Raw genomic sequence first — 17,255 nt, forward strand, 5'->3', positions numbered from 1 at the left:
GTGGGCGCGCTGCTGTGGGCGCGCTGCTGTGGGCGCGCTGCTGTGGGCGCGCTGCTGTGGGCGCGCTGCTGTGGGCGCGCTGCTGTGGGCGCGCTGCTGTGGGCGCGCTGCTGTGGGCGCGCTGCTGTGGGCGCGCTGCTGTGGGCGCGCTGCTGTGGGCGCGCTGCTGTGGGCGCGCTGCTGTGGGCGCGCTGCTGTGGGCGCGCTGCTGTGGGCGCGGCGCGGCCGGCAGGTGGCGCTGCTGCGGCATCCCACGGGAGGCGGCTCCGCGCCGGGCGCCGCGTGCCTGGGCCCCGGCCCGCAGGTGCCGAGCCCGGCCCGGCCCCGGGGGGCGAAGCGGAGCGGGCGGCGGGGGCTCGGCGGCCGGGGCGCGCTCCCGGTGCCGGCCCGACAGCCGCAGGCACCGCGGTGGGAAGCGGCTGGAGAGGCCCGCGCCGGGCGGGGGCTTCCCGGGCGGCTGCTTCGAGGGCAGGAGGCGCGGCCGCGTTCCCGGTAAGCCGGGGTCTGGGGGGGGGCAGCGAACGTGCCCCGCCGCGGGCGGGCCCTGCAGGCACGGCCTCGGCCCGGGGCAGGGGGACGCGGCTGAGGCTGCTGCCCGTGCCGGGGCCGTCCTGCTGCTCTTCGTGCCGGTTGCGTGCATCCCGGGCGGGGCAGGGGCTGGGGGCGCTGCCAGGCAGGTGCCCCAGCGCTCCCTCTGTCCCGTCTCTCCCACAGTACGACTACAGCTTCAGGACGGAGCAGAGCGCGGCGGCCCGCCTGCCGCCCAGCCCCACCAGGTGCCCGCCGGTGCCGCCGTCCTGAGGGGCTGCCGGCGCTGGAGCAGCCTCGTGCGCGCGTACTACTGAGCGGGATGCGGCGCTGGGGCCCTTCCAGCAGAGCTCTGCTCGTCCAGCCATCGCCACCCACCCTGCGCTGCACCGCCTCCTCCCGCACACGTTGCTCCACGCGTTTGGATCGTGCAACCCTTCGGCAGCTGCCCTCGGCCTTATACGCTGCTGTGGACGAGTCTCCACGTGAGTACGTTACTCAGAGCCTGACTGGCAGTCTCTTGGTTGCTTCTATTTCCATGTACCCTGCTGCAGGACAGTCACAAAAACAATAGACTGTAACGAAGCCCTGTGAACAGCAAGCTGTGAGCTCACAGACGATCAGGAATGCTCAGCAGCGAGCCCTGAGAGAGAGTAAAAGATAACAGCCGGTTAACAGCAAACTCCAGACCTCCTGCCCAAGCTGGCTGCTTTGCTCTCGTCACCTCGTGCACGTCGCTGAGCAGGCGGCACCGAGCCATGGCAGACACTTCATTGGCCTCTGCTGAGGTCTGGGCATGCAGCAACTCTGCCGTGGCCAGGTTCAACCCCAGACTGTGGTCTTCTTTTTTGCTGTAGGCTCGTGGAGCCAGGGTCACTTGCTCAGACCTGCTCTGGGCCCTCTCCTCAGTTGCTGCCAACGGGGAGAAGCACAGAGATCACGAGCAGCACTGCGGTCTCTGAGGTGAAGCACGTTTGCTTTGCACAGGGTGTCCGCGCGTCTGGCAGGACCTCGAGTGACAGCGTCCCATGCGTCCTTCTGGGCTGGATGCTGACGGCAAGCCAGCAAGACCCCTGCAACATCATGCTGACCCCTCGCTGCAGCTGCCTGCTGAGCTGTGGCCCTGCTGACCAGGCGGATGCTGTCACCTGTCTGTTACTTTGGACAGTTTTCTCATTTTTGCCCCGCTAGCTGCTAAAACAAAAGAGATGTGCCTGTTCCCCTTTGCACTCACGGAAGGAAGCACTGAAGTCTGGCGTAGCACAGGATGAGAGTTGATGCATTAAACCCTGACCTCAGCCTCCTTGTGATCGGTGACCTTAGCTCACTCCTGAGTCAAATGCATGTCTTGGAGAACTCGGTTGTTGTAATGAGTTACTTAGAAATGCCCGTCTGACTCTGTGCTGCTTTTTCAAGTCTCTGCTGTAGAACAAAACTCCATCATGGCAGCAAAATGGCAATTTTTAAGTGTTCAAATGTACAACTTTTTGTATTGTAAAATACTGATTACCTAACCCTATTGAAACGCAATTGCCATAGTAACAAGTAACAGTATTGCCGCTCTCGGTCTGGGTCACATATATGCCCTGGCCTGCTTTGCACTGCTTTTGGTTGATCTTGTATTTTCTAGTTGGACAGAATGGTAACTAACAGTAGGTTTTGTACTGTCAGCTTGTATTTTTTATTTGTACATATGTAAAATATTTCTTGTCCAAAGATTCATTTCTGGTTTTAAGGCACCATACCATATCTCTTAGGATAATGAGCACAATATACCTTAACATTCAGGATAGACTGATTCCCGTTATGTGCTTCAACTTCTAATCAGGTGATAATTTTCTAAAACTGCCTCTGTAAAGCAAGGCTGTGCAATTTAAAAGCATAGGCAGATTTGGTTGCAGGTGTGTCATAATTTGGTCAAAAGGATTAAAGCTATGTCATTTGCATCAACTCTGGAGGTTTGGTTGACCCCCTGGAAGTGCTCATTTACTTGAAGGTTGCAGCACCATTTTTAGTTCTTATTTATCCTGCAGGAAAGCAAAGCCAGACCTCACTGCCAAGCTTCACAAAGGCTAGATTGATGATGCCGACATCAACAAATGAACATACCATGGCAGCCTGGTCATTCGGCTCAGGTTCACTTGAAGTTCAAATCCACTCTATGCTGTAGTAGTATGCCCATCTCATCCATCTTTTGTCGTTCTATTTTTCTGCTTGTAATTTGTTCTGTAGTTTTCTGTGGCATCCACTTATAGCTTCTCCTTTAGTGGACACTGCAGGTAGGTCGAAGCTGACTGCAGCAGTGCATTCCTCATAGCTTTGGGACAACAGAGTTGCAGACAGCTGACCTTCCCTGTTACTGATGGTGGGCGAGCAAGGGCTGCAAGGCTAGTGCTAAGCTGCCAGTGCAGAGTCTGCAGAGCTCCAGGGGCAGTTCCTGCTGCCAGGAGATAGGGAGACAGCTACAAGGAGCACCTCCTCCATCCGTGTCTTCCTGTGCTGAAGGCAGGACTGACCATGCCACAGTGAGGAGCAGCTTTGGTAGCTGCCAAGCTCAGCATCCAGGCACGCACTTCCTATGGGTGTCTTGGGAAAATGGGCACATAGCTTTGAGTCCCTTCCTGTGAGATTTAGCTTAGAGCATCTGGAGATAAAACCTGGTGCTTTAATATTTATAGCGACAGTTGCACTTGCTCAGTCTCCTTGGGGGTAGTAAGTTCAGCTTTCTCTTCAGTGACCTACAGGAAACACTGGATGGCTCAAAATGCTGCCAGGACATCCAGCTGGGACAAGCATCTAAGAAATTTTCGGGATATATCTGTATAGTTGGTTCTCACTGTCTCTTCTCTTAACACTGGCCTAGCAAAGCTACTTCAGGGATGCATCTGCAAAGAAAATTGGAAGATAAATTGGTCTTTACAGCGGGGTTTTGCACTGTGGCACTTCAAAGATAGCTGTTATCAAAAGCATGATCTGTCTGGATGAGTGCAGTAGAGATGTTTTGAGTAAAGAGCTACAGCTGCTGAAAGCCAGTTGTGCTCTCAGACATGCTAACCTGAGGCTAGAAAACTGTGGACATCTCCAAAGCCGAGAGGGCTCAGAGTCAATACTCAGAAGCACAGCGAGGCACAGCACAGGGTGGCTGATTTTACCTTCACAGTCCACTGGTTCTAGGAAGCTTTCCTGCTGCACCTCTGAATTCTGCATATCGCAGGCATCAGATCAGCATTTCCACAGGCAGGTTCTATTTGCAGTTCTGTAACTTTTGTACTCTCAGTAACTCATTGCAGGGCTGGTCCTTGCATCCTCACAGCAATGTGCCAGAGCCAGCACAAGCATCCCTGTCGGATAGGCAAGTGTGCTACCACTGGTCCAGGCAGTAAATATTCAGGGAGCCTGATATTGATGTTTGTCTGTGGGGAAGCCTTCTGGGGCATAAGGGGTGGGGATGTGTCAGTGGGAAGCAACAGAAGTGGATTTGCAGAGCTTTACCAGATGCGTTTGGCTACCTTCTTTCTGTTTCTAGAACAAAACCGGACACCAGGTAGCTTAATCTTGTGGCTGATGCAGAGATTAGTTTGCCAAATTATCCAACAGATCCATATCTCTGCAACAGAGACAGAAGAGCAGCAGTGAGGGGTTTACTTACTGTAAAATATACCTTCCATGTGAGTTAGTAGTGACGTGCTGCCTCCTGGCTTTCCCACAGCAGGGAGCGTACCAAGATGAGTCATGGACCGTCCAGGACAGGCTGCGATGTCTAACATGTTCCTTACGGAAAGGCAAGAAATTAGTGCAGAAAGTAATGTAAAGCGTGAACTTTGTGGTAAAATTCAAGTGTGGACTGACTTAGCAGATGTCTTCATGTGGGAGCATCTCGTAGCTGTAGTTGTGTAGGAATAAACTTTGTCATACTTCGTTCCTTTGACTGTCACTGAGATTGCCTCAGTGTTTGTAGGAAAGGATCCCTTGTGAGCCTCCTGTGTAGTAGGACGTTGTTGGTAGTTCGTTCCTTTGGGCTTGTTGGGTTTCACACCCGCCCCGTGCCCCTGCTGGTTTCCTGAACTCCTCAAACCGAACCTGCAGCCTCAGAGCCTGTAGGAGGTGCTGCCTGGGCACGGCGCGGCTCGGTGGGTGCTGGTGGCGAGGGAGCGCGTCCAGGAGCCTGGGAGCCTGCTGTTCCCTTGGCCCTGACAATCTCCTCAGCAGAGGGAGGTCGGGGCGCGGCGCCCTCCGCAGCTGGCAAGGCCCACACCCGCCCTCAGCCCCTGTCCCTCAGCGCCCACGGAGCAGCAGCTCCCCAGGCGGGGCACGCGCGGCCCTGCTGCCCTGTGCCAGGGCCGGCCTGCTGTGGCTCTGCCTCGCCATCCTTCAAACCGCACACGGCACAGACGGCTGCGGAAAATGGTGCCTACGACACTCGGCTTACCCGTGTTTTTAACATAAAAGTAAAACTCCTGCTGTGCCCGCCTCACGGCACGGGGGTGTTGCTGGCGGGGCGAGCGCCTGGCGAGGGCGCCCAGAGCCCAGCCCCACGCGCGGCCACGTCCCCCAGCAGCACCCCTCGTGCGAGGGGCCGGGCGCGCTGCAGAGCTGCCCTGGGCCCTGCAGGCCCTGCCCGGGTGAGTCCCCTCCTGAAGCACGTGTCTGCGTTTCAGCATTACCTCAGCCTCCAGCCTTGACGAACAGACGGCGTGTCCCGGCAGCGGGGCGGCCGAGCGGTGTCAGTTAGCTGTTCTGAGCCATAAACCAACAGCGCTGCGGGTAGGGAGGGTGTTCCTCAGTTAATTAAAAGGCTCAGTAAGGTGCTGCTGAATTCATTCAATACAGGGACACCAAACAGGTTGGATATTATGGTCATTTATTGTGAAATTCTTTGTAAACAGCAACAGTTTTGAATGCCATCATACGAACATGAGAGAAACCTTTTATGCAGTTGGAAAGTGTTTTTTTAAGATGCTATGCATTTTGTTGGGTTATTGAAAGTGAATTTACTGTGCATTAATCTAATGAATGTTATTACCTTTTGTATTTATTTTAGATGACTCTCCTGTATTTTACAAAGGGAAGTTTCATTGTGTGATAACTTAGTCTGTATTCTTAATATAATTATTAAATAAAATTTGCTTTAATCAGTTTATTCTCTGTTTTGCATGTGTATGTTCCTTGGGACCAGCTTGCACATCTTCCCTCTGTATCGTTGTTGCGCTGACTTCTTCAGATCTCAAACCTGGATGTTTTGCAAGTAGTTAAAACACATCAGGAGAATGAAACATGAGTTAATGCTTAGTCTGAACTCTGCTGTACTGTAGCAGTTTCAGCTGTGTCACCTGGAACTACTTGTATTTCTAAATGAGATTACAAGTTTGTTTGATACAGGTGATGCTTTCTAACAGTAGACTTGGACTTCAGTGAAGCAATTGGCTTTGTACCAAGATGAATACTTGTTAAGGAGCTAGAATGGTACAGGTGGATGGTTCTTGTGGTGTCCTACAGAGGTGAGTTTTCTTACCTTCCGTCTCTGGTTTTGATCATGTGGAATTATAAATCATCGCTCATATGTGTCCTTGGATTGGAAGGTCTCAGAAAGGAACGGGTACTGCAGGCTTTAATGCAAGAGACTCATTTACAAAGGTGCTTTTTTCTCTGTCACAACTGTGCAGGTCACCTTCTGCTCCTGCTTGGGGCCAACAGGGGCTTTCTGAGCAGTTTTGGTAGGACATGAGGGCTGAGACCAGAGACACCCTTTCCTGTGCTCTCAGGGTACCCAGGAAGGTGAAGGACACTGCAAGAGATGTGACCTGAATTCAGACACAGGAGTAATAAAGAGATGGGAGCAGAGGAATCATGAGCAGTTGGACCAGGAGCTGTGAATCCCTGACGAGGAGCTGGGGAGCAGCCGTGACTGCCCGCAGTGCTGACAGGTACCCTGACTGACTGAAGCAGGTATATCAGAGGTTATGGCTTGATCCCCACCGTAGGTAATTCGCTTTTGCTTGTCTTGTTTTCTATCCTTGAAAATAAAATATAAAAAGTCTTGGAAAATCAATCCAAAATGTCTCTGTTAAACTTTATGCTGCAAAGTCAAAAATCAGTAGTCAAAATAGCTCAGCTGAAGTGTTTTCTGGAGGATAAAGGACCACTCGTGATCCCTACACTGCTGTACAGGCAGTGTCCCAAATGTGGGTGGCAATGAGTGTGTTCAGTACAGTAAATGCTGGCAAAGTGGGTGAAACAACTTGTTTATCCTCTATAAAGATTAACAGCTTTAGTGACCCATAATTATCAACTATATAATTTGCATTGTGTGTCATTATGAGGAGGTCAGGTTTAAGTCACGGAGTCAGCATCACAGCTTGGCAACACCAGCGTCTGAGCTTGACTTTTCAGCACAGTCTTTCATTGAATTAATTGTTGTTACCGTGCACATGCTTGTGCGCAGCCGCTCCCTCGGACGGCCTTTCTGCACCGCAGCGCATCCCCTGCTGGGGACGCTGCCGCAGCCCAGAACAGGGAGGGCTCTACTGGGAGCTCCTGGCATTGCAGCAGAGCACAGCAGGTGACAGCAGCATGCAGCAGGTGACAGTAGTGTGCAGCCTGAGTGCAGCGTGCAGCGTGTGTGGGGCTGCAGGGCACCTCGCAACTGCAGTCCCCGGCTCCCTGGCTCCCTGGCTGCTGCCCGCAGTGTTGCGCAGTGACCCGGCAGCAGGCAGGGCTTTTGGGCAGGGCGTTCAGGCAGAGCGCTGAGGCAGGGCTTTCTTGCCTGGAGGCCACCCAAGTGGCTTCTCTCCTGCGCAGCATTTCGGCTCGGGGCTGCCCCAGCAGGGATGGAGGCTGCACGTGGGCCAGGTGGGAGCATTTCTGTAGACTAAGAGCAGCTCTGCCCAGCTCAGGGCTCCGTGGTCTTGTTTTTTACAAATATTATAAACTGGGATTCTGCAGAAATAAACAGGGTTTTATAATCGACTCTGAAATACGGCCGTGTTTTAAGAGAGGCAGTTAAGGGTGGAAGTGTGAGTTACAGGGAAGGTGCCGTGCTTTTATGACTCAGGGTCTGTACTGTGTGGCCCTGCTTTGTGCTTTCTTTGTCAAGTGCTGCTGCAGAGAGTTTTAACGGCACTGGAGGGACGTTGCTGGGACTGGCCTCAGCTCAAGCGCCTGCTGTCAAGTGTGGTGCTGGAGGGCGAAGCCCCTTTGGTGGCTGCCTCGCAGCGGCGGGGAGAAGCCTCAGCACTGGGCAGGACGGGGAAGGACCTGGCACGGGGGCTGTTGGGCAGCAGCGAGGGCAGCGCACAGCGGGGACAGAGCCCTTCTGTTGCACCCTTGTGAGAGCCCTTGGGGGCAAAATGGATTTCTCAGCTACAGAGAGGCTAATATCACCCCATTAGAACTCAAATTTGTTATTCTTTGTGCTTAGTTATTTTTCTGAACTTGACCCAAGTGGTGGCGTACGCTATGACCTCTGCCATCTTCTCTCACCCCAGCCAATATTTCTGTCTCACATACTTAGAGTGGCCTTTGAATTAAAGGAGATTAATACCCGAGTTCCCAACATTCTCTTCAGGCACATGTTTTTATAACCTTTTTAAAGCGAGTACCGCTGGTTCTGCCAAAAACTAAGAAACTGCACCGTGGAGTTGCTGTGGGAGCCGTCACCGGCACCTGATTGAATGTCCCGGCCGGGGGAGGAGGCAGGCGCGGGGGGCACGTAAACCAGGGGGGGCTGGTCCCGCACCACCCCCTGACCTCCGTGGCTACGTGCAGCATTCAGGCGCGAGCGGCCGCCGACCCGTCACTGCGCAGGCAATGCCTGCAGGGTCGGCTGCTGCCTCTGCCGGGGGCTGCACTCGGGGGCAGCGCGGGCTGGGGCTGCACAACTCCTGCTGGGCGGCAGCAGCGCCTCCGCACCCGCTGCAAGAGCTCATCCCCGGAGCTCAGCTTGGTTTGTGGTTGGAGCCAGCGCCGCCCTGGCAGGGCTTGTGCGCCCCTTCCTCTGAGAAGCTGCTCGGAGGCCTCTGGGATTGCGCTGCTGTTGAAATACTCCAGGTTTCACCAAAACCCTAGTATTTCTGCTCAGCCTCTGATCTTTGTATTTCCCAATTCAGCTGCTCAGAATCCCCCTGTAATTATCGAATGTTAAAAGATCCTTCACCGAATATCTCTGCCATTTCTGAGGAGTTTCTTCTGAAGCAGCCATGGTCTAAAGATCTGCAGTGACTGGCGCTGGTGGAAGGGGGTCACCACCACCGCTACCAGGAGCAACAGCGACGCTCAGAGCCAGGGGGAGCGGTGGTGTCCTGCCCCCACTGCTAGGCACGATGTGATTGATGTTTGGGCTGCAGATGCTGGCACGTGGGCCACAGCCAGCGCGTGGAGCAGTGGAGGCAGCTGCAATGTGTGCTATAGGTCACGGTGTTCAAAAGCGGATAGAAAGAAACCCAGAGCCTCACCTGCCATGTTTCTTGGTGCCAGTGCCTGAACAGCATTTCCTTTTGTTATGAAAACCCCTAAGTCTCAATCCATTGAGCCGTCATTTCCTCCTCAGCTAAAACAACATTCTCTGGTATTTCAGCTCCTTCTCCTGTGCTCATCCCTTTCAGGCAAAACAAATTTAAAATTGTCTGCCAAGAGATTTTTGCTGCCCAGGGGACCGCTCAGCTGCGTGCTGGGAGGGGTGATGGCCCCAGGCCCAACAGGGGCCAGGACGGGACGGGGCGGGCGGCTGGGAGCGACCTGCCGGGGAGGTGTGTGCCACCCTGCGGAGACGTGGCAGTGTCACCGCCTGGCGTGGGCGCCCGGTGCCAGCTGGGTACGGCCCCTTCGCTTTGCTCCGGGGCTGTGGGACCTGGGGCGCCTGCGTGGAGTGGTCCCGGAGCTGGTTTGTGCTGGGTGTCATTCAGAGAATTTGTTTTCTAAGGAGAGTCAATAAATTAATTGAACTTCGAAGGCAGCCCTTCTGCTCCGTTTCATGCTCCAGTCACTGGGAGCTGCCATTTGTCCGAAAATGTGAGCACCTTGTCATTCTTACTGCGAGGCAGGCCTCGTCTCGTGAAGATGAGGAAACAACAGGCACGAGGGGTGGAACAAAAGCCAGCCAAGGGTGCGTGTGGTGTCAGAAAGCTGTGCTGGGCTTTGTGTTTCTGTGGCTTTTTTGTTGGTGTTTGTTTTCTTTTCCCCTTCTCCCTCCTACAGCTTTAAAAATTAACTTGCCCTGGGAATTTCTGAAAACCTTTTCCTTTCTCTGCAATGATTGATAAGCCATGTAACTGATTGTCATGGCCCCGGAGAGGATAAACATCTTCTGCAGTTTAAAATAAAACCTCCTCACTTCTTGGTTAATAAGTGTTGAAAGAAGCATAAATAGAAAAAACACAGGATTTCCATGACTAACAAGATGACCACATCAGTGAATGTTGTTTGGGGTTAAAAATGACTCAGCTTTTGCTTCCCCAGGGTAAGATGTTTTATTCCGCTGCAGGAAAGGCTGCCAACAGCACTTTGAAGGTCTAGCAAAGCCGACATAGCTTGGATTGTGAACTGGGAAGTGTTTGAATGCACAGTTAAAAAAAATAAAAATCCTGAACTCTGCTCCATGTGTGCAGATTTCTGAAGATAAAGGAGCCCACAGCTTTATCCAGCTTGTGCTGACTCTTTTCTTTTCAAAAGCCTTTTCAGATGTTTTCACTTTTCTGCTTGCTTTGTTGAAAGATGTAAAAATTTAAGACAACCACAAAATAAACATTTCAAAACTTTCTATTCTGAAAATTAGTGACATTTTCAAAATCCCTTGAATTCCAGTTCTGCGTTATCAGAAATGAAGATGTTTGGCATTTCTTTGACAAATTTTTCAGGCAGGATTTTGTTTATTGATAACCTTTCTTTTATTTTTTTCAAAGAAAATAGATTTATTATTCGGTAGAAACACTAGATAAGTAGATGTCTTGTCAAAATAAAGCAGGTTTTCTTTATTAGAGTGAAATAGTAATGAACTCATCTGCTTCCAATATTTATAAAGAGTAGAGAAGGCCATTAATTCTACTGCTTGTGAATAAAACCATCTGTGATTTCTTTCCATTTGATGTGTTTTGGTTTTAATATACATTTTTCACAAATAAGTACAGGGATTTTTTGTGAAAATGTCACATTCAGAATCTCATAAAGAAAGAACGCAAAGAGGGGGGAAACGAAATGTTTTGTTAGCTAAGTAATTTCTCACCTTGCACAGAGAATAAAATTCATGCCAACTTTAACACATTAGGCGACAGAATTACATGTTCAGCTCTAATGCAATCCATGACATGTAACAAGGCAAATAGAGTATGTTTGGAAGTTTGTTTTCCTTTGGGAATCACACAGTACATTTAACCTAATCTGTCCTGACACTTGAATTATAACATTATGAGCTTCTTCAGAGAAGCAAAACGGTAGATGCCTCGTTTTAAAGCAAAGCAGAAGTTAATAAAACGGGCAACATGTCAAGGAGAAAAAGCCCGATCAAATCACAGTGCAATTCTCTGGAGGAAACAGGTTCTAGGTTGTGTGTTTTTCCACCAGATCTTGGAAGTCTCGTGACGTAGTTCTACTGAAGCTGAAATTTGACCTGCAGAATTTTGCTTGATTAAACCAAAAACTGTGAGAACACCCCAAGTGGGACCACTTTGTAGTTTGACTTGTGAGTGTTAGATCTTAAATTAAAATGAGTATTCATCCAGCTGCTCTGCCATATTTACATATATATTTTATAGTCTTCCCACCAACTCCTACGGAGGCCATACTATTTCATGGGTTTCCAAAAACGTGCCCGTACCCATTAAAGGAGCGCAGTGCAACGCGCTTGCCAATGCCAAAAGTCCCAACCAAGCTCCAGGTAACCACCTCAGAGGGGCTTCCACAGGATTGCCCCTGAAGATGCCATCCGCTCCGCTCACTGCTTTGCACCCCCCCCTGGGGTGCCCGCTGCCCTCGCGGGGCCCTGGCTGAGGATGCTGCTGTGCCTGCAGGCACCCAGGCACGGCTGCGGGCAGTGAGCACCAGCGTGAGTAGGAACAATTGATTCTGGAATGTACAAAGTGAGTCCGTGGGGATTGCACTGATGATTCACGCAGCAGCCACAAACTGGCGTGTGAACAAACCTGCTGTGAAACCCCATGCCTTGCTGCTCCTCTTGAGAAACTGCAGTTTAAAAAAACACGTCTTCCTTTTTTTTTTGCAGTAAAAATTAAAAAGTTACTTTTTGTAATCTGAAAAAGGCCTTTCAAGGAAGGCTTAACCCAAGTCAGATCAACAACTAGTACCTAGAGGCTCAGCTCCTGTGCTGTGCTTTCAGCTGCTCAGAGAAGCGCCTCTGGTACCCAGGCAGATGTGGAGCTGCCAACCCATGCAGCTGAGCCTGCGTGGTGCCTTTTTGCCCACGCTGAAACATCTTCACTGGCATAACTTTTTTTCCTACTTTTTTAAATTTAGAGGAGATATATATATATATATATATTTAAGGAGAATATGTTAAATCATAAACAGAAATTCACTGTTGGTTTTCACTGAAAAAATTAGGAAACCAATTATTTCTCCAGACATTTGGAAAAAGGGGGAGGGAAGAAAGAGAGAGAGTGTTTTGCCCCAAATTGCCACGTTCTTTTTAGGCTGCAAGCCCTCTTCTCTGTTGACTGCCTGAGTCAGGACTCGCTTTCTCAGCTAGTTCCTGCAGCTGTTGATTCCTTGGTGTGGCACGTTCATCTCTTAGGAGAGTTTTCATACTTATGTCAAACAGGTGAGTCTACCCACTCTTATAGTTTTATAGTTTAGGCTTTGTTTCAGCTGCTTGGGCTTCATCTTCACCAAAATGCAGACTATTAAAGTATCAAAGAAGTATTAAATGCGGTGTATTAAAGAAGGGTTCTCTGTCTCTTACTAAATATATTTGGTTCTGCTTTGGATACAATAACAATGTTTTGTAAAATGTGTTTGTCTTCACTAATGTAGGGTAGGAGCTCCTGTTGGAACTAAACTTTTTCTCCTTCCACTGCTGGCAGCTGGCATGTCCTGGTGGCTCCTTGCTCGTCCCCGCATCTCCTGGGAGCAGACCTGCACCACCACGCAAGTACACGCACTGCCCACAGGAACAGGCCTTGTAACGATTTCACCACTGCACAGTAACCTGACGCTAGAAGGGTTTTCCTGGTGCTTTCAGATCCAGTGCGGTCCCACCACTTGCGTACAGGCACCGCCTTCGCAGCAGCCGCGGTTTGATGCACAGCTCTTCTAAGGCAGAGTGGGGGCTGGAGGGAAAGGTTGCTTACATCTGTTTGATAAGCTTGAGGACACTGCCAGAGGATAAGGACAGCAGCTGCCTCATGCTTTATGCTGAATGTCTGAACTTCTAGAAATTCAGGACCGGAGTTTGTTACTCCTTGGAAACTAACACTTGAGGTAGACGACTCGGGACCACTGAACTCCTGCACAAAGGGACCAGTGAAACCCAACAGGTTTCTGGGAGATGGCAGGCATGAAAGTTTATGATGGCAGAATTGTGGGAGAGTGTGTTCCCCTTCTCCAGGCTGATTCCATTTCCTGCATTCTCATTCACTTCTTTACATGCCAAAGAGATGATATATGTGTCCTTTATTACCCCAATACTGTAACTCCATCTCCTTGTGAAAACCCATTCAAAGCCATGGGGTTAGAACTAGATCACTGGTGTATGGGATCGTGCACTGGAGATCCAGGCAGCAGGAGTTGTAGAGAGCATGTGCTATGCTCATGGAAATGAATTCTCTCAAATGCCACGTCCCATCTTAAAGACTAAAATGAAGACAAGCAAGAAAATTAATTGATTTATCTGCTAGTAACTGAGGTCAATAAACACATGGCTCTTACAGAACGAAGATTATTCCAGCAGGGATCCACTCTGGTGCCCACTAAATTATCTGCTGCAGAAGAGGGGCTGTGAATGCCCAGTGACCTAACGCTGGAGCCAGCTAGACAGGCCAGAGACAATCTGGCATAGAACAACGAGGATACGAATTGTTTAGAGCACTTCTTTGACCACATTAAGCTGCACTTTTAGCTAGACAAGGAAACAAAAACTTTGTACCAACCTTGAAAAGTAACTGATTTGGGACATTAGCTGTAGCAGTTTCCAAGAGCAGTCACGTCTTAGATTCAGCCGAGTGTGGGTACTGTTTTGACAGGTTTAGGGGCACCCTGACCACAGGACTATGCTGGGTGCACCGCAGCCAGTCGAGCAATCAGTGCATCTGTGGAGGGGGCCAGGGAAGGACACCTACAGTCCTCTCTGTTGTTTTCCTCTCCTTGGACAGAGAGCACAAAATGTGCTGGGTTTAAACGGTCACAAGGAAAATCCACACTGGGTATTAAAAAACCTTCCTGCAGCTGAAAACATCCATGGCCTGGGGAGGCCTCCATCATTGGCCTCCATTGTTAAATCTTTGCTGCAGTTTTTGGGAGCAACAGAGGTGAAGCCAGGCTGCTCTGGGGAAGGTCGGGTGAAGCGGTGCGCAGGGTGTCCCCTGTCCCTCTGCAGGCACATGCCCCTGCTGTGGGCACACCGGTGGGAAATCCCCACAGTCCTGGCAAAGATTTTGGATTTATTTTTGGGGGTGTTTGCTGGAAGCTGGGGGAGTCACTGACAAAGTCACTGAAGAGTCAAGAAAAGGAAGCCAGCCAGGGAAGCTGAAGTGCCATGAGGTCGTTTTAGGTCATTTCCCTGCCAGGGAAATGCTCCCAGCAGGAGTGTCTGAAAACAGACATTCTTCAAAAAAATAGGCAAGAAGCCTATTATTGCTGTTCCTGATAATGTGTCCTGCAAAAGCACCTGAGGGCTTCATCAGGATGCGACCCGCAGCCAGGCAGCCTTCACCTGGCTGCCACTCACCCAGTGCCGGGAGGACACTGGGCACTGCGCACATGCTGTGGCGAGATGCACCATGTAGGGACCTGATGGCAGCAAGCTGAACCTTGCTGCTAAATGGGATTTGTTTCTGCAGTAACGATTTTCTCACCTGTATAAAAAAATCTCACTCACAATTTTGCCACCCCCAGAGCAGTGGATGGGGCTGCAGCAGGGAGCTGCACGCGTTCGTCGCAGCGAGTGTGTGAAGCAGCAAATCAGCCCAACAGCATGGCCTTGTCCATCTTACAGTGCCTAACAAGCTCTCCCCTGACTGGGAAAAAAATTTCTCGTGTCAGAGTCAGGCCATGCTCCTGGCAAAAACTGAGAAAGACAAACTTAAGAGCTATGTAAGAATCAATCTGTTTCCTGAGCACTGAAGGGAATGGAGGTGGTTTCCTATGACTGACTTTTATCTGAATTATGTGAAGATTTTCTGCTCTTTCCACTACACCTAAATGTTTTCTGCAGTCTGCTGGCAGCGGCCTGTTGCAGCCAGAGGCAGAAGCCAGCTGATGGACTCAGAGCCCTTAATGCAAACTTTTTGCCTGTTCTAACTTTGAATTCCTTTTTCTGCTCAAATGCCTATTTACATGGAACTTTTAGGAACTTAATTATCCTTGAGACTTCTACCTCTCTATGAAATCTGGTTTAAATCAGTTAAAAAAAAAAAAAAAGGAGTTCAAAGTTATTGGGTAGGACAGGCAGACAGACAAGCGTACATGGATCACAGGAACTTTGTTTTCATAGGAAACTAGGTTAAAAAAAAATCCCACAGCAGTTACCAGCTCTTTCAGTGGCAACCCCCCGTAGGTCTGGCGCAGCATTTGGGGTGTGAGGGCTCCCCTCAGTGCAGGCACAGCAATTCGAGTTCATGCTCTTGCTACAAGTGGAGGGAGACTGGAAGAAAATCTGCATCTCCTTGCCAGGAGGTGACTGTGGCAGCAGTGATTCTGCAGCCTGTCTGCTTTTCCCAGCTGGACGCAGATTCATGACATCCCTGCTTTCTTTGGCATGCAAACCTGTACCTAATTTCTTCTGAAAAGGGCCCTGAGGAAGTCAGCAGATGTTATTATTAAAGCATTGAGTATCAACAGCTCCTGAGATATTGTCAGTCCGTTAATGAGCTGATCAAACTGTGGAAAGCAAGGGGTTTCCCAACTTCTTATTAAGGAAAATAAGACCTCCAAGGTTAAAAGACTTCTTCTAAATTGCACCAGGTTTATAGGTTGCAAAATGTTCTTTAATCAGTTTATTCTTAGAAGGCTCTCGCTGTCCAGGCACAGTAGTGGATGTTATCTTAAGTGGTCCCCAGAAGGAAACATAGCTGCTCTCTTCTGGTAGCGGTTACTGTCATTTTTGCTTGCTAAGTCTTCTTAACAAGCCAGTTCCCTGCAGTTTCTGCAAATCTTTTGTGAATTCTCTGTGCATCAGTGACAGCAGCTCTGCCCCGAGACTTCTGCTGATTTGTGGATTATTATGTTCTGCTGTTTAAAAGTTAAACTGAATTTCCTATCAACACATTTGTATTCTCTGTTTGGCAAACCTTAAATCTCAACTGTTTCCCAAGGCTGCAGAAGACACAAGATGCATGAGCAAGCAAGAAATTACCCTGAATCAAAAGTTTCCTTGTACCTCTTCTCTGCATTAACTCACTCCTGAACTATTTCTGTATCTGGGGATGCATGAACTATTGAGCAGATAAAAGCAACAGAAAATGGGTAACCTGTAGTGTTGGGTCTTTTGCTTACTGACACGTGATCTGGAAGCTCCTTTGGAGTTTTTCAGCTGCAGGAATGTTTGAAATCTAGACGAGAGTGCTAATGAAATTAGAGTAAATTGGTAACAGCTAAAAGCTTAGGAAAATCATTTATTATTTCTGTAGTTCAGCGGAAGACCATGATTTAAAGGTGAGGAGAAGCCAAGACAAATTCTTGTCTTGGGGAGTTTCATTATATCAGAAATGTAATTAAACAGCTATTGAGAAATGATCAAAGACAATACAGAGAAGGGCTTACTTTAGTCCCCTTATCTGCTCACTGATATAAGAAAGAAAGAAAAAATAAGGGGGAAGGTGGACAAATTCCCATCCGGTGGAACTGTGTTCGGCAGTTGTGGTGTGCCCTGAGCACAGCAAAACACCTTTGTGAGCAGGGCAGGCAGCTTGCCCGCTGCCCGCAGAGGCTCAGCTGTCCAGATGCTCATCAACACTTCTTTCTCACTGTGGGTCACCGTGCTTCACATTCGTGTCCTGATTTATTTGAGCACAGGCATATTTATACCATCTGATAAGCAGCAACCGCTATAAATACATCTGTGCACTCCCTTTCGCTGTGAACCACTGAGGAAGGAGCATGTTGTGATAAATTGACCCTGAAATATAGCGTGTGATGAAATTATAAGACAGAAAGGATTGTGTCTTTCTGCTGTGGTTCAGTTACTTGTTTCTAAAAGCATCTACTGAACTGTGGCTTCCGGAGAACATTTTGGACATTACCTGTATTTTTAATCCAAACTCACGTCACTCAGTGAAACTTTATGGGCACTAATAAACAAACAGACCCTGAACTATGGCTCAGCATCAAAGAAACATTACCCTTTCCCCATTTGCCCAGCCCTCTGCCCCTTTCTGTTGCTCAGGGGGAGGCAGAAGCCCTGCTCAGCTCAGCCCTGAGGCACAGCAAGCATTGCGGGTGCGAGGTGCAGGCAAGCAGCCCGGAGCCCTGGGCAGGCTCCTCCTGGCTGTGCGAGCAGCAGCACCAAGCCTGGCAAAGGTCCTGCAGGCACCCCCAGCTTGGCCAGTGCCCCCCATCCTGTATGT

The 17,255-nt window shown here is 49.9% G+C and overlaps 1 protein-coding gene across 9 annotated transcripts in view; it reads left to right on the top strand.

Annotated features, from left to right (window-relative positions):
- MVB12B (multivesicular body subunit 12B) overlaps nt 1-17,255 on the top strand; it is a 114,960-nt gene that overhangs the window by 58,243 nt on the left and 39,462 nt on the right. The window contains exon 10 of one of the 9 annotated variants that reach the window (XM_084299064.1): nt 715-5,666. The exons of the other annotated variants lie outside the window; for them this stretch is intronic. Coding sequence (XP_084155190.1) covers nt 715-801 — 87 coding nt within the window. The 3' untranslated portion in view covers nt 802-5,666. Of the gene's footprint in view, nt 1-714; nt 5,667-17,255 lie in introns of those variants that run through there. 9 annotated transcript variants of the gene reach the window in all.

Source organism: Netta rufina, assembly GCF_964035555.1.
Source record: "Netta rufina genome assembly, chromosome: 20".
Classification (NCBI taxonomy): Eukaryota; Metazoa; Chordata; class Aves; order Anseriformes; family Anatidae; genus Netta; species Netta rufina.